Here is a 27,968-nt window from a genome sequence, read left to right on the forward strand (position 1 = left end):
CCTAGGGAGCCAGGGAGAATTTTGCACCTACTTTTGAATATATATATTTATATATATATATATATATATATATATCCTATTCTCAGATTTGTGTTGCCCATGACACCCACCTGTTGAGGGATTTTTGAAACAGCGAAGATGCCATGGCTTGCTGCAGCTGAGCAAACCAAGCTACCAGGGCAGCTATGAGAAGTTCCCATGAGCGTTCCCACATCGCCCAATTGAGGAATTCAGAAAAATATTGTTACCAGCAGCTGGCTTCAAGGACAAGGTCTACGTGACTGCTAATCACAAGGGGGTTGTTTTCTTGTAGTTGTTTGTCTGAGTGCTTTTGACCAATAATCTTTTGTGAGACACTGTCCGCCCCTGTTAAGTTCACTATAAAAGTTGGGCTATTCGGGCAATAAGATGGAGCATGAGCTGACCACACTGGTGGCTGTCATGCTTTCGGCCGTGCTTCCTGCAACACCCAGCTATAGATACATATTTTACAGATACACATTTTATTGCCTGTTTTGGAAATAAATCAATTAAGACTGCTAAATAAAATGACCCCTTGATTTCAATGACAATCTTGTCCTGCATGAGGAAACAAGCCTGATTTACTTATGCACGCAAATCTTCTCGCTCGTGTTGGGAGCACAGCTCAGACACATTGTGCAGGACCCCAGAGGAAGCAGACAATATGCTAGCTTCGCTGTCTGGAATGGCAAATTTCCAACACCGCAGTTAAAACTACCTGCAAAGTCCATGAATTAGCCAAATATTTGTCTTCAGAAGGAGGTGTGAGGGGAAGAGCAAGATAAAAAAAAAAAAAAAAAAAAAAAAGCAGCAGGAGCTGAGTACATTCCCAAAACGGAGGCAGAGCTGCATTAGACCATTTGGCTAAATGGGATTATGATTCCTCCCCAGCCCTAAACAACAGCTGAAGTCTCGTGTGAAGTCACCAGCATTAGTATAAAAGCATTTTTCTGGCGTAGCTTGCTTCCTGGAGGAAAACTTGGTATAAACTGTACTGAAGCAGAGGTGCTTTCATGTCAGGAAGCTGTGTCCATCTTCTGAGTGTTTGTCATTGGAGGTTTCTTAGCAAGCCTCCCTCGTGTATATCTACTTTTTCAGCAACAAACTAGCAGATTATGCAGATTCAGAGAACAAACCACACACAGCCCCTCTGGCAATGAAGCAGGACACTCGCATCCAGTGCCCTCTTCAAACCAGACAGGAAATTTTCACTATGCAAAACAAGAACATTGCAGGGTGGGGGATAAAAAGCCAGTCCTGGGACTAAGGACCCAAGGGCGTAGAAAAGGGTACATTACTCTGGACACCATTATATGAAGAACGGCTCATTTTTTGCCCTTCGAAGCTGTAGCAGAACTACTGACTTTGCTTTGAATTGACAATTTTAGTTCACCCCCATCCCACACCTCAGAAGTTCAGCAAAACACAATTCAAAGCTTTGCAGCTTTCGATGTGCCACCCATTTACTTAAACTCACAAATCCACCGAGATGGTGACAGCGTTTAAATACATAATCCAACAGGCATCTGTAAAACCTTACTGTTGTACATAAATAATGACAAGGCACAGAACAGCAACTAGTCCCAGAGCTTGTAAGCCAACGAACCAGAGCATGACCCAGAAGAATATAATAATTACGGGCTCTACTATCCGTTCTCCAAAGTACATCCTTGTGAAGCCTATTCTGATAAGGCTTTTGTTTAGTTCGCCGAAGAGAGTCCCCATCTTTTTATAATCATCTATTACGGGTTCTGCGGTGTGGTTTCTTTGTTCTTGTTGGACCTGCGGGTAGAAGACAAAATTAAGGAATATATTGTACAATCAGTTCATATTACCATGATTCATGTGAGCAAGGCTCAGCAGTTTATATTTTAATGCGTAAACACAGGATATACACACTATAATTTACTCCTTAGATCGAGAAGCTGAAAAGGCTTTGCAGCTTGTGACTTGGGTACAGCGTGAAGGATGAGACTGCCTGGTCTGAACTCGGGGCACGTAAAATAGTGCACAGAAAATAGTGCAAGGTGGACACGGGAAGACAGACCAAAGTGGTGGTACCAGGAAACACAGCAGAGAGAAAGCTCTGCAGCATTCCCAAAATGGAAAATGATGGGGCAAGTTCACAGCACGGCAAAAGAACATCTTGAGATGAAGGTAGCATGGTTCACAGCAAAAAAACATGCATCAAAGGCGCTGTTTCAACATGTGTATTGTAACTAGATTAGAGAGCTTGAAATCCCCTCTGTAATTCCCCAACGTCCAGAGATGCTTTGCACAAACCCTTACCGCCTGGTGTTTGGGTGTGACGGGGCGAGCACACTTTCAAGATGATGAACATGAGTTTGCTAATCCTTCCATTAGGCAGCAATGCAAACACAAACAGCAGCTACTCATCAATATTTCAGTCAGCTGATCAATAAGTCCAACAAATTGCCTGTAAACCCTACGTGCAATTAGTCCACTCCTGGATTCCAAGCACATGTGCATCTTCAATTACGTCTCCACAGATGAAAGCCGCTCGGCGTCCCTGGTTACACGGCACAGTCTCGGTAGGAAACACAAACCCTGCCCACAGCAAGGCAAAGTGAATTCCCGTTCCCGCAGCAAACCAACCAGTGCCTTTTTTTTCTAAGCCAAACTTCAGGCCATAACGTGCCCGACTGAAGGTTGGGCAAACCACCACAGCTGCTACTGGGGGAAAAAAAAAAAACAAAAACAAACAACAAAAAAACAAACGAAAGCCTGCAGTCCCTCAGCTGTGTGTGCTTGGGTAGTTTCTTATTTGCATATTCACATAAAGATTTTGGTTTAAGCTTTGGCACTGAATCCCAGAAAGGGAGGGGTGCAGGAAGCCTGAACAGTAAGGGGTGTTGTATTCAATTTCTGTGTGTTTCTGCAGAGGAGTCTAACCTTGGAGAATCGCAGCGCTTGGTGGTACACACCGACAGCCGCCCACCTCTCCACTTTTCAGCCTGCTTCTCAAGCACAGGTCATTTCTGCCCCACCTCAGTGGATATGAAACCTCCATTTTTCAGCGTTTTGCCCTTAATAGTGCTAATAATTCAAGCAGCTATTAATTTCTCTTCAATTCCAGCGTTTCAACATCAGCCTCTCCAGGAAAGGTAGAGCCTCTTTGGTAAGTAAGCCCAGGCTTGCCGGAGCAGCCTCCGAGTGGCAGAGTGCTCGCTGCCCTAGGAACGAGGCATTTGCACAGCAGCTCTCGTTCCTCTCCTCACAGAGCACTGGGGGACACAGTACTATTAGCCTAAGTGGTGAATTGATCACAATGATTAGGGAAAAGAGAAGGGATGTGTTTGGAAGGAAACATCCATCCTCTGGGACGGAGGAGGAGAGCAGAGAACAGCTCTCGTCAAGTGGTACAGAGACCACGCCTGAGAGAAACATCTCATGCACGCAGAGAAACCACTACATGTGCCAGAGAAGTAGCTTAGGTGTCAAGCTAGCAGCCACTGCAACCGGGAGAGGAAACCCAAATTAACAAGCAAATCCTTTTTGTGGCTGTGGATCGCTGACAGCGCTCCTAACCCTGCTGGAAGCCTCCCAGAGTGAGTCGGGGGAGCTCCAGCTCCGCTCCACCCGGACAACCTCTCCTTCCCAAACCAGGGTGGATTTGTGAATCCCCAGAGCACTTACACGAAGCGTGCTTCTCGGCAAGGAGACTCTACAACACAGAGGGCATACTTCTCTTCATTACTGCGTATTCATTTTACATACTGGACACGTAGGTTTCTTCAGAGGTGGAACTAAAAGAAGACCATCCGGGCAAGCACCAGTAATGTCACAATACCCCAAACAGCTACAAGAGGAAGCGTTAGAAAAGCTTTTAACACTACAGCTAGTTCTTCTCTCACTGATTTTCAGCGAGACAGTACAACTGCGTACAGTTATTCAGGTGTGCCCGTATCTCTGACCACATCCTCAGAACCAAATATCTCCTTTTTTTCCCTTAAGTACTTTTCCAAACATTTTTAGATGGTGGCTGCCTTCAGTAGGCACCCAGCTCCCTGTTGTCTCAGCTCCCGCTGGACTAAGTCTTGCTGAATCAGCCTGCGGCTAGAGAGACATTGCCACAAAAGAAAAACAAGGGAAGAGAGATGTACCCACCAGATCCCTCTCCAACAAAACAGCACAAAGCCTTCCCATTAAAAAGCAAGAGAAAAAAAAAGTTTCTGTTCCAATGTTGCTGTTTTAAAAACCAACAACCCAGACTTGGTTTCCTAACTTCATTTTTTAAGGATTTTTTTTGCCTATAAAAAGGGAGCAGAGGGAATTTCTTTACCTGCAACAGCTACAGAGAAAGCAAGCATTTGAGGCTTTACAGCAGCTCTTCCCCTGGTAGCTAACGAGTGGGGGCACCGCCAGACTTTATTTGCCAAACTGCAGGAGGTCAGGGAAGAGATCCACCTCGTCTCCAGTGACCTGCTTGCCTTTCCTCACTGTTTGAAACACAGGAGCAACGAAGAATGCCGGAGGGGCTGTGGGAACAGAAGTGCAACTGGAGATACAGGTGGCTGCACACCCACAACACCTGCTAACAGAGACAGCAGCACCCAACGTCTCTCCCCTCCTCACTAAACACCAAGGATTATTCCTGAAGGATAACACAGGATGGCACTCCACTGCTTGAACGGAGCTAAAAGCAAACTATTAGCAATGCCGATTGAATTTGTTCCCTGACCTAATGTTTCTTATCCAACTGCTGTAATGAATTACTGTTTACTGTAATTTAAATTAATTTTAAACCTAAGCGATGTTATTTTAGGCTTAATGGGACCATCAAGCCCCTTAACCAGGTTACGTTAATGTATTTCTTTATACAACGGTACAGCCGCTGCATATGGCTTCACTGCCTCAATTTCCTTCTCATTTTATATTCCTTAAACGCTCTCAAATGAATACTGTGATAATTCTGTTTTCTCCTTTTCACATGTTCAGCGCTTGGTTTCTATGTTGGCGTGAAGTTATTTACAATTAAACGCAGAGCTCTCACGTGGAACGAAAGGGGAAGTGCTGGTCACGAGCCCACGGCGCTGTCTGCACCGCCCCGCTTTCTGTCGGCTCTTCAGATTTCTGGTGTTCTGAAGTAAACCTCTGTGCTCAAAATGAGGTACTTTCAGCTGGAAAGCTGTTGTTCACTGCCTCTCGCAATTTCCTGGCGAGAAGGCGGGGCTCAAAGATCCAAGCCTGACAAACCTTACTGCAGGAAGGCTGGAACCAAATTGTACCCAGATGCTAAAGCCAAACGGCTCAGGGCTTTAGATGCTCGAAGGAGAACCCGTTGAACCCCTCCCTGAGGCAGGATGCCAGGAAAGGACCTTTTATTTTTTTTTCAGAGTAAAAGTCTCTGAAGAGCCCGCAGAGCAGATGCTGAGCACGAGCTCTGCCAGCCCCCCGTGCAGCGTGCGCTCCCCATTCCCTCAAGCAGTGCCGAAAAACCCTCCCCGTAACGGGACGTGTTGCTGGCCTAGCCTTAGAGCAGCAGAAAAGGTGAAGTCAGCTCAGCCCACTGAACCCAGTGAACATCTGCCGGGGGCTTTACCCACCACGTCTGTCATCAACATAACCCACAAAGTTATCCGTATGCTGACCGCTACCTGAGCTCATGGCAGACTCCCATCACGTTCGCTCACATCCAAGCTACCCAAGCTCGGGAAAGCCCATGGGACATCTGCATTTTCCAGGTGACGAGCGGGGGCTGTTTGCTATCAGTCTGGTAGCAGCGCCTTTCCTGAGCTTACCTCATGCAGAGAGGCACGAGGTGCTGTAAGAACATGACCCTCCCCAAAAAAACACCTTTGAAAGGCCTCACCTGCATTCACTAGGAGAGGAGGGTAAATTTAGCACTGAACTTCTCACTGTCCTTTAAGGCACCTCTGAAGTGTAACACGCTCAGGTCTTTTTTCCTCAGTGCCCACCACTGATGACTTGCAGACTGTATTTCATTGCTTCCTGAGCCCCCAGAGGATGCAGGTCAGGAACAGGTCCGGAGGGGCCATGCGCCTGCCCAACATACCTGGCTTGTTTTGTGTGGGGTGCACACGTGTAGAAAAATCCCAAATAACTGACTTGAGTCAAATAAATGGATGAAGCTGAGCAGCTTCTGTCCTGTAGCAGGACGGAGTGGATGAATGTAAGGAATCCATTCCACCTAAAGAATCTTTTTTTCTTTAATTAAACCACTCTGAAGGTACAACATTCAAAGCAAACCAAGTAACATCCTGCTTCCTATTTCTCACGATTAATGACCTGAAGAAGTCCTAAGAGCCTTCTGTTGCTCTGACACCTTGAAAAATTCCCACCTGCACTCGACTAAGCAACACCACCAGGCTGAGTTCAACTCTGTCAGCTCCTCGCTGCTTGCACCAGCTGCCCAAAAGAGCATTACACAGATGTGAGCTCCCACAATGGAAGGGAAAGAAGCCTAATGGATCGGGAACACAATTGCCCTCCATGTGCTGTGGATGTAAACGGTTGTGAAATAGCTCTTACAGTTTGGAAACATGCTGCTGGGCTGGTGGGGAAGAAGTAAAAGAGAGGGAAGGAGGAAAAAAGGTATCCATCAAGTTCACCTCAAACACAAAAGCAGCCGTGTCTCCAAACTGTTTCTAACACGCCTCAGATCATAACCGGTCACATTTACTGTTATAAAAGAAAAAGAGAGGGCATGTTTAAGACAATTATTTCCATATCAGATAGGAAAGAACCCCCTTTGGAATTTAATAACAAATGTGTTTAACAGCATCTAAACGAAACACTAAGAATCTGTAATCAATAAACTTGCTCTCATATATACACCTGCACTTTTTTTTTTTTAATATAAAAAGTTTCTTCTGCAGCATTTAAGTTCTCACGGTCTATTTTCCTCCACTCGTGTCTATTTTTACTGCAGGGAACAGGTGTTGTGTCTGACAGCTGAAGCCCACACGTACTTCAGTGTCAAAAAAGCCACTAAGACATGGCTTTGGCAACACGCGTACCTCCTGAAAAATACTCCTCTAGTTTTGAAAGCTAGACACTGAGGCACAGAAAAGACACCTTCACAAAGTCATCTCCGTCCAGAGATTGCAAACTAAAACTGAAAATACTTTGAGCTCAATCTTACTCAAAAATATGAGAAGAAAGCAAGCAGATGACAGAGGCTATGCCAGACGAAACCACAAGCTCCCTTTCCCTCCAAAAGGAGAGGCCAGCTTCTGCGCAGAGGAACCATGGCACAGCTGCTGCTATCGGATGGCTGCCAGCCACCTCAGTCGAGGAGGAATGAAATACCCGATTTCCCACATATTCATGGCCCAGTGTATTGCCATGGACAGCCTTTTTAAAGGTGAAATTTGCCCAAGAATGGCAAATAACTTTACTGGAAAGTTTCTTTTTTTTTTCCTTCCTTCCTTCCTCTTCTATTGTAGCGGGAAGAAAACTGCATCCCTACACGATACTCACTCGCACGTAACTAATGTTTAGTGTGTGACCTTGTAACTACGTGGTAAAAACATCTTGACACGCAGCCAGCAGACTATTAAGAAAACACACTTCATTTAAACTGTCTGGAGAACATCAGCCCAGGCTCATTTCTGCAGGTTAACTTTAATCTGATATGTAAATATTAAAATATTAATAGATTAGAAAACGAGGGGGGGGAAAAAAAGTCATAAATCACTTCCAAATGAAAAACAAGGCAGTGGAAAAACTAAGTTCAATGTGTTCCTAGGGTGGAGGGAGGAGGGAATGCAACAAACATAGAGGAAATCTTAATACTAGAACTACTTCACAATAGCTATCGATAGCAGTAGCATCCTGTAACTGGGAGTTTCAATGAAAACTTGCAGAATGAAGATTGGGTTAACGTCGGTGTCACAGCAAGAACCTAGGCACCATTCACGACATAGAAACAAGATGTTTCTATAGAAACAAGCAACAACATAAGAGAAGCAAGAGCGATGTATTAGCTCCCCCACTATTTCGGCAGCGAACGTGAGAGTGCTGCAGCCAAACACGGGTACGGGAGGCCAGAGGAGAGGCTGCCTCCCTCCCCTGGCACGGGATGCTGCTGCCTGCCCGTGCCCTCCGCTCGGCTGCACAAGGCGCTCCTCCTGCTGTCCCCGTGACCCCATCCCAGCCATACCCTGATTTCTCCCAGGGACCAGACCAAAAGGCATTTCCAATCATCTTTGCCTTGCACCTAGCAGCAACGTCCACAGGATTTTGTTTTATCAAGGTTTCCCCGCTCAAAGCGGTCTGCTCGAGCCAGCAGAAGGGTTGCAGCCCGCTGTACGGTCAGCCTGGTGTGAATCCTCTGGCTTGTGAGCTGCAGCAATGGTTATAGTATTTCCTCCTAGGGGGGAGACACTTCAGTTTGCTTCTTTCTCCAGAACACTTTTGGTTTTGACAAAGTAGGATCTTCATACTATTAAAGCAGAGCATGCTATGCTACCTTGTGCAGGTGCTACAAGTACACCTGAAGGCTTGTTTTTTCTTAAAACACTACCAACGCTCCGAAAACCCCATCATGATTTTTAGAAAGCTATTACTGTGTAGTTATGAACCTCTGCAATACAGATAAGTCTCTAGGAGATCCAGAACAAATTTTGGAATAAGCCCTTCCTGCCAGGTACTGCTATTTTCAGTTTGGAAACAAATCCCAAGGAGGGCAAGCAGGAAAAGCCTACAATTTTCATCTTACCTTGGTGCAGAATAAATTAGAAGTAAGTTTCTAGCCTTTGGCACCCCGGTTGCCATGCATACAAGTTTACTTAAAAACGTTCCCGTCCCCTGCTGACTTGTGACTGAAACTCAGTAGTTCCAGGCAATGTAGTACAGATCTGTGGTGCAGTCAGTGTGCTACAGGAGAATGAAACATTTCTACCACAGAGACCATGATGCTGTTGAAAGCACCCTCCAATTTTGTCACGTCTGATTCTTTCTATCCTGGAGAAATACTAGGGATGCAGTATACTGGAAATTTACTCAAAAAGTTCAGGACTTGAAAACCTTCAGCTAAGCTATCCACACATATTCAACATAATTCTTGACGGGCAACACCAATTGTTTTTAATAATAATTCTTCTAAAGCTGAATCCATCTATTAAGAGGTAAAATACTCCATTTACAGAGACAAATGCTGTTCAAAATAATAAAGCAACCCAAAAAGTCAGAAACACAGGTTAATAAAAGGATGACTGTAAGCTAATTTAGCTACGTGTGAATACACACATTGCATACTAGCTCCACATTTAGATACCATCTAGGAGGATGGTTTAGCTTAGCTGTCTGACAACACTTGGGATTCTGTTTATCTTCAGCCAGCTCAAGGTGGAAATCTCAGCTTCAGTGAAGCAAACCTGGAATTTTGCCATTGCCCTCAACTTAAACAGATTACAAGAGGGTAAACCCATTACAGCCTAGACAGAACATTCTTGGTACAGGTTTATCTATGAGAAAAAAAGAAAAAAGATGTATATATTCACGGAATTTCTTTCTCCTGCAAAACAGTTTGATGACAGAAGGCTACTGAAAACAAAACTGGTCTGGTGTGAGCTGAGCAGAGATTTCACGCTTGCCCCTGGAAGTCTCCTGAACCCTGCCTTTACCAGCATCAGTTATAGCTGACAGTTCACAGAGTCATAGCAGGTCAGCCACCCTCATTCACCCTGCTTTTAAAGCACGAGAATTTACCTGCACTGAAAGCCAACACAGGTTGGCTTCCAAGTCCCTATAAACACCTCAGGCACTGTGTCTGCTGCTAATGCTACCTCACCTCCTACCGTAACACGGGACTTTTGCCTCACCTTTTGTTATCACACATCACCGTTTATTTCACCTTTCTACTCCCATTTCGTGGCTTAACCTGATAACATTTACAATATTGTCACACCAGCAGTGTAATAGAAGAACGGTGGAAGAAAACAACCCTGGCCCCGCAGTGCTTCAAAGTTTAATCATTCTCATCTTTGCATGCAAACCTACCAAGAATATTAATCACATTATCGTCTGGTTCAGCTTTTATTTTAATCGCTGAAGCAGGTAACTCTACAGCCTACTGCAGTAATGAATTTCATAGGCCATGTACGACATTTAGTAACACACCCTTTTAGTCTTTTAAAAACGTACCTCTCACTAACTTCATTAGGCAGGTCCTTGCTGTCCTTACCGTAATAAGCTTCAATACAATATTACAGCCAGAGGGTTTGGCACTTCATAAATAGATTTCCTAGAGACTATTCTCATAAAAAATAATAATAATAAAAAAAAAAGAGACTGCATATAGTATTATTTATGTCCTACTAATCAGGAAGGCATTATTTTAGAATTGTACCAGTAGGTAGGGTCTTACATAAAGTGAGTTCATTTGGGAGGAAATGTGGAAAAAATAGTACCAGCCCCAGGTCATCACTTAAAAAACTCTCGTAAAAGGCCAAAGAATTTGCTCTCGCCTACTTCTTTACTTTAAGAGCACCTTGGCCTTTCTGCTTTTTCTGCTTTTCTTGAAGCCCAAGTTTGCAGCAGGTCTTGCTACTGCTAACTCCAGATTCTCCTTCCCCACATACACATAAAAATAAAATACTCATATTTACAAGTTATGATTACTTTTACTATTATATAGTATATTCCCATGGTTATATATGTTTTCATATAGTTCATTAGCTATTTTAAGTGAAGGCAATTGATATTCCCGATTTCTAAATCAAGTTTATCATTTGTCCCAGTGCTGGCACCCCAGTATGCAGAAAAAAACACAGCACCACACACTTTTAACAACAGTGGCACATTTCCAGTAAATGGAAAGCATTTCCTCTCTTTTCCTCACAGCCTATTTAAAAGCTCTGCCTGGCTATCCACATGCGATGCCTCAACTTAGGGGAGGGTTGGCCGCTCGAGCGGCGCCTTCGCCAAGCTCATTTCGAAACACTTTTAGCAGCAGGGCAAGTGGTTCTCCAGCCCGGATGGCCTCCTGCTGCACTGCTCCTGCAGCCGCACCAATGTGCCTGGAGACTCCCCGGCTTCAAGAGGGGCCAAGGCCTGGAGGAGAGACAGCCGAGACCAACCTGAGGGTGGCTTTGGTGATGGGACAGCCCCGGAGCCGGGCAGCGCTTCTCACTCACCTCCTGCTGCATCCCGCTCACGGGCTGGCACTGCTGCGCCTCTCAGCGCGTCCTGCACAACCCCACGTCCAGGTGCCCTCCTGCTCTGCCCCCTTTGCCAGGGAAGGGAGCAGAAGGGCACACAGGCTTACGGGAACGGCCACCGAGGAAAACCATTCACCGAGATAAACCTCTCTCTGTGTCCACCAGAAGTGGAGTGCTTCTGGCTGTCAGTGCCACCATGGTTTCAAATGCTAAGCTATTTCTAGCCGTGAAAAAGCTCCTTTCTGGTTCAATGCAGACAGGGCTAGCCTATACAGGCTTCCAGCACAAGTAACTATGGAATTAAAGAAATCTGTCTGAAAGTTAGCTCAGGATGCACTCCGGCAGCTCCGCTCGCCCCGCTCCAATTACTGGCGATACCGCATTTCTCTCCCTTGGCTATTCTCGAGGGGTTTAGAGCAGCTCATTCCAATTAAGCATTAAAAATAGAAAAGCAAACACGAACGTCAATAAAGGTGCGCTGAGAGCAGCGATCTGCAGCCAGGGGCCGAGCCCTGCCCTAGGGGGCAGCAGGGGCTCCGGGCACGGGGACACCCCCAGAGCGAGCCCAGCGGGGGCCCCGGGGCAGGGGGAGTGTGTCGGGGGGTGTCTGTCTGTCTGTCTGTCTGTCGGGGGGTGGCTGTGGGTGTGGGTGTGGGTCCTAGCCCCCTGCAGCCCCCCGCAGCCCCGCCACCACCGACCTGCTCCGCTGGGCACCGCCGGTGCCGGGCGGGCTCCGCCGCCTCCCGCTCGCATTCCCCGGGCGGCGGCGGCAGCAGCTCGGCCGCCGAGCCCATGGCTCCTCGGGGCGGCGGTGGCCGAGCAGCAGCAGCAGCAGCAGCAGCAGCAGCAAGACGAGGAGGAGGAGGAGGAGGAGGAGGAGGAGGAGGAGGAAGGCGGTGCTTCCTCCCGCAGCGCCGAGCGGAGCCGCCCGCTCCCGGCTCCTCCTCGCCGCGGGGCGGAGCCGGGGCTGAGCCTGGGCCTTGGCTCCCCACGGGTTGGGGCTGTGTGCCTGCGGTCCTGACCCCAAGCCCGACCCCAGCCCAAACCCTAATCCCGGTCCCAGCCCCGTCCCGCCTGAGACCAGCGGGATTCCCACCCGCAGCCCGGCCCCGCTGGGTTTTGGCAGGCAGGCGGGCAGCTGAGGTGCCAGCGCGACCTGTGACTGTGGAGATGGGGTGTTCATCCCAATTTCGTACGCCTTTCCGGCCCTTGGGTGTGGAGCCGGCTGCTGCTTGTGAGGAATCCCACCTGCTGCTTGCTTTTCCTGCCGTTACTGTTGGGCAACGAGCAGCGGCAGCTGTGGTCAACCCCAAACCACCACGGGGAACCGCTCGGCCTGCTGCGGTGCAGTCACACCTTCAGGCGACCGCCGGGCGTGTTTCTCACAGACACGGACCCGAACGCGCACCGAGCCGATTGCCAGCGCCCTGGGTTGGGCTGGCGGCCTCTGGCTACCACAAACCTCGGCAGGTTTGTGGGTGGTGAGCTGTGCGTTCAGAAGAAGCTGAAGCCACGGCTGTTCTCTGCTGCACAGCCTCTGATCCCTGCTGCCTCGCAGGGTCTGGGCAGCGGTGTGCCAGGAGTGCTGGCTTCATGCTGCAGTTCCCTCCTCACCTCTCCAAAGCCCTGCTGGCTTCATGTTGACCTCAGCAAATGAAAATTTCCCCATAGCTTCTGCAGCGAAGCCAAGCTAACCATATTTCACAAAAGCCACGCCATTCCTGACCACAGCTGTTGGGCTTTGGCGGCCTCTTAGCCATGCTCAGCGTGTGGGTGCTCCCCATGCACCTCTGGGGGCAGAGGCTCCAGTGTCCAGGGGAAGAACAGGGCCTTTGAAGCCCTCACGGGGATTTCTTTGGATGCAGACACTGTTACGACCTGCACAACTTTAATAACCTCAAAGAAACCTGTTCCCCTTCATAATAAATACTCTTACAAAAGGCAATGCCATGAGCACCTTATGTTCTCTGGCTCTTATAAAGTGAAAGGGTAGATTCTGGAAGATAATGCCTTACCCTGCATGTCAAATAGACAACATATCTCCTCAGAGAGGTCCTCTTGAATGAGTCTTTGTCATTTGGGGTCAGTAAGGAGAGTCAGAGCCTCATGACAGAGTCTGTAATTAGCGGGGTTTCTGGAAAAATGGGTGCTTGCAATAGGAGGAAGACTGAATGCTGTGGCTTTGCTCAGGGCTGGGACAGGCCAGTCACAGCGGCCTGTCTGAAACACTGCTCTGCACCACAAAATGTGGGAACAGCTGGAGCGAGTCAGACTAAAGCTCCCTCTAGCCAGGTGTGTGCTTTCTAACTATATCCAGCACCAGGTGCTCGGGCAAGAGCAGCAGACACTGCAGCAATACCTCAGGAGAGTTTTCTGCTGGCTTCCAGTGATTGGGGGTCTGGGGCTGCCTGAACGCAGGTGCCTTGTTGAGAGCGAGGGCAGTATTTCAGTGGAGGGAGCAAAGGCCGCCAAGAACCAGTTTAAGGCCTCCTAATACCAGATTGAAAGGCCGCAGCTGTGTAATACAAAGATGTGAGACATCTTGCTGCTTCAAACAGGTCAAAATCTGGCGCAGGTCTTATGCCAGAGCACGTACGGTGTGTCATCTGTCTCAGCTGGCATAAAGCTAGCACGAACACCTAAAGCTGGCCTCAAACTGGGCCTCATACACTAGCTGCTTCAGCAGCTACACAACTCTTGTGTGCCTGCATCTGCTCCAGACACAGCTGGGCCTTTGGGGTTATTTTTAACAGAAAATAACCCCAGGAAGGGGCCTCAGATAGTACTGGGACAAGAACCAGGGAATGTGCTGAGCTCTTACCTGCCTGCAACCTGACATTTATTACCAGCAACAACTCATCTAGCTTTTCTAATAAGTATGTGGTTAAGGAGTCCTGAAAGAAAAAGACTATTTTTTCTCTTTATATGCATCTAACAGATCAAACTGACTTCAGTATGAGATTCACTCAGACAGCTGAGTGCACAGCTTAATCCTGAATCTTTCCATACTCCAGAGTTCATCTAAATACTAAAAGGCTTGGAAAAAACAGAGGTTCTTTAAACCTCTGGTAATGGAAACTTTTGTCATAACTGCGAAGGGGTCAATGTGGTTTAGTACAGCGTAATGGATTTACTGATGAATGAAACATTTCAAACTCTCTGATGGGTTTTATCTACTTTATATTCCAGATGTTAATATAAGTAAATTCTCTAAACTCTCAGACAATTTGTCCAGTATGACCGTGCAGCTTATGGTGGTCATTGTAGCTCTTATATGGATTTTTGAAGTAAAGCTGTTAAAATCTGTAATTTCCCTAGATCCTTCAAGCAAATTAAGAAATACAAGAAATGCCTTTTCCAATACTGGCTACAAAGTGGACTGGGAGAATTTGTAATTCAAAACATGAAAATATATTAGAGCATACTGAATAAAAAGGAAATGAAACAATTAATTTGGTTCCTTTTTCTTCTGCATGTAATGACAAAATGACATTGAAGATCAGCCCCCATTAGCAATCCCTATTCTCCAATAGTTGATATATATCATGCAATCTCATCTGAGGGCCAAAGCAAAACACATATGGGCTCATATATGGGGGCTCAGAAAGGGGAAAACAAAGCAGTAAGGGAGAAGATCTATTAGAAAAGGTCACCCAGAGCACTCCTAGGTTCTGGAGGGTGGTTTTCTGCTGTACCTTTGCAAATGCATTCAGCAGTCTTATTTTTATTTTTATTTTTATTTTTATTTTTATTTTTATTTTTATTTTTATTTTTATTTTTATTTTATTATTTTTTTTTTATGTCCCAAGTGAATTCTGCCATTTCCCTTGAATATTATTTCACAGTATAAAAAAAAATCTACCAGATGTCTCCTCCCTTAGTATCAAATGTAAATTTTCCCTTTTTTATTTAATTCTGTTAACTTAGGTTCATTTAGCGTCCTTGATGACGAGCCTGATTTTCTGCACAGTCTGCTTGCACGAACCGTACTTACATCCACTAACGCTACTGATCTAAGCAAAATCAAGGCTCCATTTTGCATACCCACAGGGTTACTGGGTAACCCCGGTGCAACTTTAACCATAACTAACTGACCTTAATTTTGCTTACTTCAGTCACGTTGTTCTTTCTCAATTTATAACCTTTCTTCTTGGTTACCATTTGGAAAGAGGGATTTGATTTTTTTCCTGCCATGAACCTTCTCTAAGCATTCACTACTCCACTAAAGCTCAAAGCAGGCCAAACAGTGCTTTGAAAATGTATAGGCTGTCCAGATTTATAGCAGCGTATTTATTCATGTATGTACCACAGGACACTTGAAGCATGAGTCCAATTTTCTACTTGCTGCCACTCACAAAGCTCTTGTGCTTCCCGCAGTTCTCTCTTGTCACACAACCCGTTTCTTTTTGCAGCCCTTTTTGCTGTGTTCAACAGCAATAAAATTATTCTCTCAATTCATCTGTAATTTGAGGTAAGCCTGACGGGTTGCTAATGGGACGCTTCATGCTTACAGCACAAACCATTTGTATGCCACCCCACTTTCACGAGTCCCACCCTGCCGCGCCCTTCCTTGTCCACCCTGGTGGCCCGCCACCCTTCCACACCTCTTCCTGCTGTGCAGCAGACACTTCTCTGGGTGGAAGTATATGGGCTGAGTGTAACACAGGGCTTGTGATCGTTCCTGGCCTAGTCCCATGAACTGTTCAAACTAAACCAGGCTGGTGCTTTGAGTCACGGGCACAGAAACAAAAGGCTCAAGACTTTTGGCGTGAGAGAGGGGAGAGGGAAGCTCTGGTGCTGAGCGCTTCACAGCATGGATCTGTGACCTTGTCCCCAACTTTTAATTACGCTTCCCCTCCTCCACGAGAATCTTTGTGTTTACGTGAAACATGATTATTATTTTGAGGGCAAGCATCTTTAGGCTATGGGCAGTTCCTATGGGCTTGTAATGTAAAATGTGTTAGGCTAAAATGAAGAGCCACGATTTCCTCAGTGTTGCACCTTGTGTGGTTTTTGGAGTGCAAGCAAGGACAGGCCAGAACATTAGGGTACTGTACTGGGTGTGTGTGCATGTGTTAAATCTCATGTGTGCAAATTAATTATGGTTTTAAGTGTTTTTGAGTCTATAAAACAGCAACAGAAAGAACAAGGGGATGCTAGGCATGTGGCAGCAGGAAAGGTCTTTTTGTTAAAACTGGGGAAGATTGTTAATGCCTGATGAAAATTCCTAGTATCTAAGCAAGCAGAAGGAGCTGTGGTAACCAGATATTCTTAAAGAAATAGCAATTAATTTATATAAGCACTAGGCAGACAAGATAAAATGAAGAGGAATGGCCTGATGACTAACTGAGGAGGCTTCCAGGCACCCCAGAGAGGGAAGATCAACAGACACCAGGAGAAAGGCTGACCAGAAAACACACAATTTGTGTTTTGTTTTTAGCTTGGCTGGGCCTTTTTTTCTCTGCCTGCAGTAGATGGTATTTTATTTTCTGACAATAGCAGCCTGTGAGAAAGCTCTGTGTGCATGTGTGTAAGACTCGAGCTATGCCTGATGAGTCAGGGCTATGCTTGGTGATGACTTCAGTTTACATGGCCCCATTTTCATTTTCCGTAACTAATTTAACATAACTAAAAATCAGATAAACTTCATCCAAGTGAGTTGTAAAAGACTTAAAAAGGCCTATGTGATGTGCTTTAAAATAAATAAATTAAAAAACAATCATTTTTTTTTTAACAAAGCCTAGTTATTTGAAGCTCTCACATACTCTTATGCTTCAGGGATGGGAGTAATAAATTAGGATCTTTATCTTACAGTAATTTAAAGTTTCCAGTAGAATTATGTGAATAATTCATAATGGAAAATTTATCTGATGAATTTTACCTCTCTCCTTTGCTAACTGTCCCCAAGCATAGCAAGTTTTCCTCAAATGTGTTTGTATTTAAAAAAAAAATATTCAGTCATTCATTTAAATAAAGTTCTGGGTCTGCAGCTCACCCGTGAACAAACCCCTGTGAATACCTGATAGTTATCTTGTGAGATAGGAAGGTCGAGCAGGGTACGTTCATCTGACTGAGGTGGCTTGCATAGTGCGTACCCAAGTCCCCCAGGGGGGACAGGCTGCAGCGCTGTGGGGTCCCTCCTGCCTTGGGTGCTGGCGTGTCCTTCCCAGGGGAATCCCAGGGGTGTAAAAAGGTGAATTGATAAGAAGCTCCTCTGGTCAGCCTGAGAATGGACCTGGGAAGTGATCTGCATCCCAGTTGCACCACTGACTACTGGAATAAGATTTCTGTTACGAAAGGTACAGATTGTGAACTCAGTGGCTGTTTGTGGGGTGTATGCCAAAATAGCTGCCTAACATTTGTCTGGCATAACGCTGCAGTACCCCTGGAAAGACGTGGTCAAAGAATGTTTAGACATCACAGGATGCAAATAATCTCACACCAGGATTTTAAAAAATGGCCAGAGATGTTTGTTAAAATTCCCGGGAATGCCTATTCATACATTTGGGCACATAAGTAACCTTTGAGCCTGGTTATGGAGGCACCTAAATAACCTCTGAATCTGGTTAAAAGCAGTACGAACCATCAGCCTTTGAAATTCTCCTGCTGTTTCTAAGCCCTAGCTATATTTCAATATGACCGAACCAGTCACTTCCTAAGGCTCAAGCTATAACACTTAACTCAAGGGCAAGAAGAAATGATTACAGATCAAGCCTTTAATAAGTCAAACTACAGAGAGAACCAAAAATTCAGATTTCTCTGCTGGAATGAAAAGACAAGGCAGAACAATGCTGCAGAGACCTGTTGTGATGGGAGGCTATACTTTAACTAAATGGCATGACTGAATTAACGCTGCCCCAGCCTGCGTTCAGAGTTAACCAAAGCCCACTGTATGATTAACTCCTTTGTACTTTAGTATGGGTAAGGGAGACTGCAAATGTAAGCATCTGGTGCTTTCCACAATTTAATTAAAGAGATGCAAAGAAGTTGCTATTGCCACCACAGTTGCTCCTCAGGGCAACAAAAGACAAACACAGTAAGTGGGAAAGGAGAAACTCAGAAATATAAAGGGAAAAGAAACAAAAACAACAAAATAGCAACAAAGAAATCCCAAATAATTGAGTTTTTCATGGCTGTCAAGCCTTCTGTTCCTCATCTCCTGAGCAAACTGGCTTAAATATTATCTATTCTGACACTGAGAATACTGCATGAATTCTGCTTTGAAATGCACACTATTTTCTTACTTTGTTTTTCATTCCAAATTGGTGTCTGGGAGCTAGTATAAAAGTTTACCATGGACTTACAACAGAGAAACAGCTATTAAGTATTTAAGAGCAACTGAGAAATCATGATTCAGCTTCACTAGAGGTTGTACTTATATGCAATGAAATAATTACCATACCCAGATAACTGATCTTCTAATTATCAATAGCTGGTGTAGTTCATGAAAAAAAACAACTGAGCCCTTCTAGCTTGTAAAATACCCCAGGATTTTTTGCCTTCTCAATTTATTTTATTATTATTATTATTATTTTGTACTTCAGGGGAGACATTCAAACAGAATGGTGCATATTTATTGCCACCAAAGAACTGTATATCTGCTCCAGCACTGCATGGCTGTTTTGCTTAATAAAAAAAAAAAAAAAAAAAAAAAAAAGAGCAAGATGAAAGAAAATTAATAATTGCAAAGGGAAAATCAGTGGAGAAAGAAGGCATTGAATAATTTTCTAACAACCAAGTTTCATTTTCTTTTTGATGTCCTCATTCGTCCCTTTTTAATGACTAAAACTGCATAGCTTTTAATGCTAGAAAATAGCAGGATGTAATAGTACTGGAGTAAAGCTACTTCACATATTTTTAAGAGTTCGTTTTCCCCTCTGGGCAGCTATCCTGGAACATTCTTTGTAGGACAGCTTACTGCAGGCCTCTCTCACGGAGACCAGCCTTGCTGACCCACCATTTGCTGAAATAGCCATGCGATTTAGGCTAACTCAGGGCAGTCATTTTAAGAGATGAAAACTCATTAAGTTAAGGCACCTAGTCCAGAAGGAGGCAAGCTGACAAACCCATGCCCTGAGTTTTAATTCAGCATTCTGTTCAAACTCTGTGATGACCTTCCTGGTTCGGAGGAGTAGTCAGCACCAGCACTGCATTTTGAGGCTTGAAGGAAATGTTTGAAGCATGACTGTTACAGAGGAGAACTGGTGCTGGAAGCTGTAGATGTGACACAAGCCTGATGCAAAATTTCAGTGTCTTTTACACTGCAGGTGATTACTTGAAAAGTGCTGCATTACCTGCACTGCTATGTATAGGACCTCAGCCTGACTTTAATGACTACAGTCATTCCCAGTCAGTTTCATCACTGCCGTATGAGTGAGGGCGGTGCAAAATAATTTTTTTTATTATTATTTACCAAGCAAAATAATGAGAACTTGGGTTGTTCCAAAGCAGCAGAACCTGTCTGTAAAGCAAAAAATCTTTTATTTTTTTTTAGAGTATTTTTAAAAGGAGAAAAAGTCAGAAATTTTAAGAAATTGTTATACTGAAATGTTTCTAAATATACCATATCTAATAAAGCTTTTGATCTTTACATTTGGAAAGGGAAATGCTGTGAAATTAAAGTAAACCCCATTTAAATTCAAGTTAGTTGCCCAAATCAATTTCATTGTGGCTTCTTTTCTTCATTTTGAATTTGTTATCAAGTTATATGATCCTTACTTTTTCAATTAGAATTCAGTATTCTTCCTATCTGATTGTCTGTAAAATTATAAAATATAAAATGATGAGGTTGCACGCTAAAACGCTTTTACTAGGAACTTTTACTACGGTTTTCATTGAGTTTACAAATGCACCTATAGTCTTGTAAGAAATGCATGTAGGCCTCAACTTTGTTTTTAGTTCTTGCCTTGGGATGAAGAATGTGAAAAAAGACATTGCCATTTACAGCTCCAGGACTGAAGGGGGAACCAAGTGTTCACCTATCTCCTTGCTTTGAGCTGGAGTCTGGAAAGGAATATAATGTATCTGGAACCATGTACCAGGGAAGGTGGTCTGTGACTTTGTAGTGGTGTTGTTCCTTTGTGATCCTGGGTCAAGAGTCTGGCAGCAGGGGGCATTAGGAGGAGTCCCTAAACATTAAGAAGGCCACCTGCTTCTTGTCACCTTAAAAAGTTGTTTCTGAATGCCTCTGTCTTAACCTCATCCTTACTCTCATCCCTGCTTTTTTTTTTTTTTTTTAAATTATTTATTATTATTTTTATTTTTTCCTCTTTGGGGAAACAATTGTAAAACTCTCAAAGATTTAATTTATTTTCTTCGGTGCTCTGCAGTTAGTCAGACTTCTGTCCAGAGACCAAGTTCTTCGGCATATGACAAGCACAAGGAGAGAGGAAGCTAAAATACTACTACTAATAAAAAAAAAAAGTTACTGTCCTAGTTTTGGTCACCATGGCAACGATGACGAAATAGTCTTATTCTCAGTTTTAGAATACCACTCCTGTAGTATCTTTTGGAGGGAATTTGGTAAAGATAAGAAATTCTCTCCTTTAATTCCTTTAACAACTAATTACAGTAATAACTCTGGGTTGAGGGCAGAGAAGAAATAGGGTGAAACTAGCAGGATGGGAGAGGAGATGACAGCAAAGAGCATGTTAGAAATTGTTCCTCTGCAGCTACACTTTCCATCAGGAGATGTTCATCTGATGTGTACAGTGGAGATCCATGCAGAGCACTTTCATCGTGGCCAGGCAGAACAATACAACTACATCTCGAGGACCTAAGGCACAGGGGACAGAGGAAATTTTGAAGGAAGCAGCCTCTCTGTAGGCAGGACCTGGGTATCAGTTTTCATTTCAGTGTGTGTTTTTAACAACTCAGCTAAAACTCATCATGAGACCACTAGCAAAGTGCTTGAGATCAGAAATGGCATCAGTGTGATTCGAGTATGCTGCTCTGTTTCTGGGAATCGCTTATCACTCGAGTTGCTTATTTCTACAACTGGGCACTGATTGCACCTATGATCTCCAGATCATCATCTGCTCCCAGTGACAGTGCAGGGTCAGGCAGATTCCTGCTGTGCAGTGTAAATTAGCACATGATTGCGCTTCCTTATAGAAAAGCTAATTTAAGCAAATGCCTTGGAAACACTTCCCATTAACAGCAAGAAATCAGTCAGAGTAAATGGGACTCTTATGCCAGCTTTGAGCAAGATTAAGCCTTTTATTGTTTCTAAGAAAGAGAACCAGATACTGTAGATAGCATTTTCTTGTGTTTGTTCTTACAATCATTATTCACTTGCTCACCTACAGCCTTTTTCCAGCTCACTTACAAGCGATTGATATGAAAACCTGCTTTTTCAGCAGAACAACACTTGCCAGGGTTCAGGAAACGTTCAATAATTGTACATGCATGAAGGAGACAGAAACTTTCCCTCTTTAATGAGAAGTAATGTACACAGAGGTGCTTTCAGCAGCCTCTGAGAAGCCTGGAAAAGCAAGTCGAGCAGGACAGCACCAGACAGTTCCAAATTACCCTTGATGCAAACGAACAGAAAAATAAGGCCAAAATGTGGACTGGCTGGACTGGAAATTAAACCTCTTCTCCAATTCCATGTCATCAGCGTGTTGTTCCTAACCACCAGCTGGGACAGTGTCAGAGATCTGTCCGAGCACAAAGGGCTTGGCAGAGCTTCTCCGTGATCTCAGCATCTGGCTTCTGGGAAAGCCATCACCGTCAGAGAGCTGCTGCGAGGGAGAGGAAAGGATGGAAAGGCTCCAGCAGGGAGACCTGCACTTGTATTTCCAGGAGCGCACTGGCTGGGGATACTGGTGCGGGCTCACTGCTGCCAAATGAGGTGGATCTGTTCTACTGGGTTCCAGCTGCCATCAGTGTATTGCACATCACTTGGGCCTTACACTGCTGCCTTCACCTAAACATACTCACACATAATCATACAAACCAGGCAGAATAAAGCGTTTTAAACAACACTAAACTCCAGTTTTTGCACAGATGACTGTTAAAATGGCTGTTTTCAGGCTCAAACTGTTTACTGATGTTTTTACACTTACACTAATGTCTGCAGCCTGACTTCTACTGGGAAAGAAACATCAGACAACATGTGTGCTGGATTAAAACTGCATCAAAATAACAGTTTATGAACTCTCTACTAGCATATTTTCCATAAGTGCAGGAAGCTCTTCCAGAATGAATTGTATCACCTGTTTGGCTTGCTCATTGTCCAAAATTCTGAGTTTGCACCATTCTTACGCTTCCCTTTTTCTGCTGCATTAGGTATAAGTCACTGGCACTCATATCTTCTAACAAACCAGATAGAGGGAAAATGTAGTCTGTCCTACACACTGCAAATAGATTTTATTTCCCTAAAGCTTTCACCTAATTGAGGCCAAGCTGTTTTTATTTTAAGTCAATGAAAAAAAAAATCCCATTGCCTTCATTAAGATCAAAATCACTTCCCTAGAAGATATCTGAGTAGATTGCATTTCCAGAAACACACTGATCCTTGCTCAACAGCAGTTTACACCTCATGTAATCCTATATAAACTTTTCCAGGTGCTTTCAAACAGAGGCCCGATGACAAAGTGCCACCTGGTGGACAAAATTATTATTATTATTTTTTTTTTTGCTGTTCCACACCTAATTTCACATACTAAAATACCTCCTTCCTTCCAGCAATACCTGAGGTACAGAAGCTCCTAGGAAGAAGACCTAAATAAATTATATATATATACATACATTATATATATATATATTTTTTTTTTAGAAGTAGTCAAGGCACACATCTACTTTTTCTACCATAACTCCTGGAGTCGTGAAGAACGTTGACAGCTGCAGTAGGAGCTGCTTCTGTGGCAGGCATGCAAAATGCCAAGAATTACAGGGCGTGTAGTGTGAGTGGCTGGAAACTCATCTTCCTGAAGAGGAAGCCTTTCCTCCTACTGGCTGTTATCACTGTAGCTACAGAACTGTTTTTTACTTCTGGTGTTTTCCTCTAAGCTTCTGTAAGAGCCTGATTTTTTGCTACATTATATATTGCTGCTAGAATGGGGCTTGGAGGAAATGGGGGAACCTGGAGCTCCTGAATGATTTACACTTGTTCAAGCTCAATATACACATGGGTTTCATTTTGTGAACTTAGCCAGGTACAGGAACTGCAGCAGTGAATGGGAAATAGATGTCTGAGGGCTTAGTTTATCTGGATCTGTTACACCAAACAAGTTAAACTCTATTAATCACCATCCCTATGAATGCTTGAACCTCACAAGCTCTGGAGGAAGATGCACGAAACTCCTCACTGGATATTTATAACACAACCTACCCCAGGGATGTTTCTTTCTAACAATGAGAACTGATAGATATCTCCAACATGATGGCTGAAGTCCTTCCCTACACCTAATTTTTGAAATATTTCTATCTCAAACTATAACCATGTTAAAATGTAGATCCTGATAACATTAAAGGCTGCACTCAATCACTAGTAGAGCTCAACATGAATATTAGTGTCCTTCATCATTGAAAATTCTCTGATCTCCACTACATTGGGCAACTGTGTGGACATATACATATTAGGATTTCTAAAAATGAATACCAATAATACTACAGCATACGTAACTACCATATTTCTGTATCTATATATAAAGCGTAGTGAAGTTGTACAGTCTTATTTAGATCTTAACCACTAGGCGGTAGTATAAGATTGTCATGTAAAAATAACTGGTAGTTTTGTATTTATTTTGTAGCAAGCTTCAAAACATACCTGCTCTGTAAGAAGTTTTGTAAAATATTTCATGTTTTTTTATCAAATCAACAAGACACTTCAAACAACAATACTTCTCACAAAATTCTACAGTGGGTTAAAAGTGCAACAGTTAAGGCCGATTTACCACAAGGACATGGGTACATGAAGACCCCATCTTTTCTCTCACCTTATCTGTTTGTGATTAGAAAGGTTCAAGGGAGCACTACTGAGAAGAGCCTGGGTCCTTTTTTATTCCCTCCCACCAGGTGTTTGTACACATTGATAAGATTCCCCTGGTCCTTCTGCAGGCTGAACAGTCCCAGCTCTTCTCATACGAGAGAAGCTCCAGTCCCTTAATCATCCTCAGGGCCCTTTGCAGGACTCCCTCCAGTAAATCCGTGTCTTTTGATCGACCTTTGCTCCTTAAAATAATAATAAAAAAGACATCAACATTGTGAAACAGCCTCACATAATAGTGGATTGTTTGACAGGAAAAAGGACCAACTGCTACATAAAATCTGAGTTTCTTACTTTCATTCTGGCTGGTGTTTCAGATGAAAATGGAAATTATGATTTGGGTTTAATATGACAAATTAGTTTGATAAGATCAGAAGCACAAAAAAGAAAATTATACATCTACAGGATGATTTAATAGCAGAATACAATACATAATGCATTTTGGGAAGCTTTCAGCTGTAATAGAGTAGATCAGCCTGGTTGACTTCCTCTGATGTGTTTGACTTCTGCATGCTTGTTTGATAATGTGGTTGATTGCACTCATTGCCTGCTAAAAAGGTTATGCCAAGGCAAATTTGGGTAAGTACCAAAAAGGCCAGGTATGCAGCATTTTGGATCTTTTTCACGCAAATGAAAATAACAGATCTTTCTGCAGCACCACCTCCCTAGCCTAAAACAATTTCAAACGTGCATTTACTAAAAAGATGTTACACATGCAGCCATGATTTTGATGTTATTTTACCAGCAGATCTGCAGCAGAACTTGAATGGATGCCATAATCATTGAGAAATCTAGGTAATCGAAAAAGAATATGACAGGCAAAGTTCCATGTATTTTGTTTAGCACTTTTTTTTTTTTTTAACTATTCCTTGTTACTGCTCTTGATGGCCTGTGCTGACACAGTCAAAATTAGTATCAGAGAAACTGAAAACTTTTCAAGTATATTAATTAATTTACATAAAAAGGTAAAGGATAAATATATAATTTGTGTAGGCTTCTTTGTATAGACTGTTTATGTAACAGACTGTTTTATGCACAGATATTTTAATAAAGATGTTGCAAAAGTCTTGAAGCTTAGGGATAAATTCTATTACCCAGGAGACCTGAATTCATGTTTCTTTTGAGATCCTCATCTAATGTTTTTTTCTGCTCTACCAGGTATGCATAGTTCCTCCTAAAATACATGGGGCTATTGTTTATTTTAGCATTATATTGCGGCATCTCCCTTGGATTTATTTTTTATTGATGGGGGAATGCAGTGTCTTTTTTTAGATTTCTGTGATTTAAAAATAATTTCTCTGGTGGGAATAGGAATACAGTACATTATTAAGAAGATTAAAAAGTTTTCTTCAGTTTGTACTTCTTTTGCTAAGAAAAGACCAGCTTTCCTTTGCAGAACATTTTTCTTTTTTCTTCCTTTTTTTTTTTTTTTTTAAATAAAATAAAATTGCACAGTTGCCAACATCCTTATCAATGTGCATTTTGTAGAGTGCTGTGTGGTTTCAGAGTATTGTAAAATAAATTTTAAACTCAGACTGGACATAAGCCATAAAGTCCAAAGTGAAATAGTAAGGTGTTTGAATCTTGGGGTTTGTTTCAGCCGGTTACACAGACAGGAGCCAAATGCTACATGAATAGAATGTGGGGTCACTCTTTTTGAAGAATCAATTCTATAAATGCTCTCATTTGACTGGAGTTATGCCCTTCAAATGCAAACAAATTCATGAAAGCCCACACTCTTTAATTCTGAAGTCTATATATCGGTATGCACAGCCTAGCAAGCATGAAGAGCATTATTATAATTCAACTAAAACTACCCCAGACTTGCAAAACCTTTCCCACAGATACTCATTTCTACTTGCATATTTTGACCTAAATTGGAACCATCCTTGATAAATGTTTGCAAAACCAATCAGACTTCTGTTCATTTTTATTTTAGTGCAGTATTTTTGAATTGTGGGACCTGATCCCTCAAGGAAAATGGAAAGACTCCCAGCACCTCTAATAGTGCAGAATGAGATCATACTGGCTAATATGGAAAAGACTTTTTTCCGTCTCCTTTCATACATTTTAAGTCTGATGCAAGTCATGAATTCTCAGGATCCATTTCCTTTTTCTTTTCTATTATTTTTGGAGGAATTTCATCCTATCGATTCCACTTTCCCTGTTGAAATGTAACATGAAGATAGATATTGTGGTAAGTACTGGGGGCAGAGGGGAGTACTCAAAAAAGTGCTATAGTGTGCTTTTTGCTTTTTCTCACGAATAAATTTCAATTAGCATAGTTCATAATGTGAACAACAAATATGTGATGTTGCAGTTCCTTTTGCCATATGACAGTATAACTATTTCCTGTTTTTGTAGGTATTGATATATTACAAAAAAAAAAAAAAAAGGCTCGAGGTTCTTTCCATAAAATAATAACATGAAACCCTTGCATCTTAATATATTACCTTGAAAACTCAAAGAGTCAATAGTTATTTTAGGAGGCTATCCAAAGGTTAACCAGATAAATCTAAAATTATGGTCATAAATAATCCAAACAATGACCAGCCATAGAAACAGATGGTGCTTCTGGAAGGGCCCAAAACATTTCCACCCGTAATTCAACGTAAACCTCCTGTTTGGAGCTCTGCAGTTGTGGTCTTTGTGCCTGCCTTTAAATGCATTGTTCCTTCAAAAGTGATATTTGTGACATTTTTGTGAATCTGCTTTAACCAAAAACAAAGCTAAGCCCCTGCGCACACAATTAGCAAAAGAACTTGAATAGTTCTCCTGAAATCAGAGGCACTATTTATGCAACTATAATTACAAAAATTGTAACTGAAAATAACAAGCCCAGTCAGCCTTAGTTTCTCCTGCTGTTTGCTTACCATTTCTACCACCTATCAGTACCAGCTAATGACACTGAATTGTCTTAGTTTAATTTATTACAGATTACTCCATGTTTGAAAGCAATAAATGTTGATATCCACTTTTGATCTTTCCCTAGTTTTATTCTTCTACAGCTTCATTTACATTGGATACCAGATTTGTCAGAATCAGATGCTTTGTGCTTGAAGGATACCAAATTAGTCCAGTGCTCCAAAGTATTCATCTGAGTCAAATAAATAATACAACCTTATAGGGGCTGGTTTCTGAGACAGCATACATGTTACCTGAATGAGGATGAACCCAATAAAGAAGTACGCAGATCAGCCAGTGGTGGTGTCCTCCAGCAGACCTCCTCCCAGTTATATATATATGTATATATATATATGTATGTTTTTTTTTGTTGTTGTTGTTGTTGTTTTTTTTTTTGACCAGTTACTGTCAGGAAAAAAAAAGAAGTGGCTTTAGGCTTAATGGTAGGATGTATTCAGGGATTAAGTTCTTGCTAAAAGCCCTCTTTATGGGAAAAAAAAAAAATCATTGCATCACAAGAAATTTAAGGAATTATGTAAAATAAATGCAGGATATGCTTGCTCCATATAATTTATTAGTTCCGGTGCTTCATCATGAATCTTTCAGTCTCCACTGTATCAGGGTATTTCTTACTTACATGGTACTGAGGTCTGCCATCTCAAAAGGAGGTAAAGTTAACCAAAGTGGGAAAAAATATCTGGGAATTTAGGAACTAGATACATGAAGACATAAAAAAAAATCATATAAAGATTAAATCCAAAGTGCAAATTGCAACTCTGAGGCAGCATAAGGTAGAGATTAAAAACACTTCCTTCCCTTTTAAAATTATATTGGAAGAAAAATTTAAGAGTCAGGTGCTTAAACTCTTGCTCTAGAACAGTTGATTATGGTTGTCTTTGATCTCA

General features: G+C 42.9%; 1 protein-coding gene across 2 annotated transcripts in view; it reads right to left on the minus strand.

Moving 5' to 3' along the window:
- Positions 1-358: 358 nt before the first annotated feature.
- Positions 359-27,968, minus strand: part of FAM241A (family with sequence similarity 241 member A) — a 205,047-nt gene continuing 177,437 nt past the window's right edge. Inside the window, exons 1-2 of one of the 2 annotated variants that reach the window (XM_032187455.1) lie at positions 11,867-11,979; positions 359-1,803 (exon numbers count right to left, since the gene is read on the minus strand). In XM_032187455.1, coding sequence (XP_032043346.1) covers positions 1,558-1,803; positions 11,867-11,962 — 342 coding nt within the window. In that variant the 5' untranslated portion in view covers positions 11,963-11,979 and the 3' untranslated portion in view covers positions 359-1,557. Of the gene's footprint in view, positions 1,804-11,866; positions 11,980-27,968 lie in introns of those variants that run through there. The other variant, XM_032187454.1, reaches the window with a different exon arrangement.

Source organism: Aythya fuligula, chromosome 4 (genome assembly GCF_009819795.1).
Source record: "Aythya fuligula isolate bAytFul2 chromosome 4, bAytFul2.pri, whole genome shotgun sequence".
Classification (NCBI taxonomy): Eukaryota; Metazoa; Chordata; class Aves; order Anseriformes; family Anatidae; genus Aythya; species Aythya fuligula.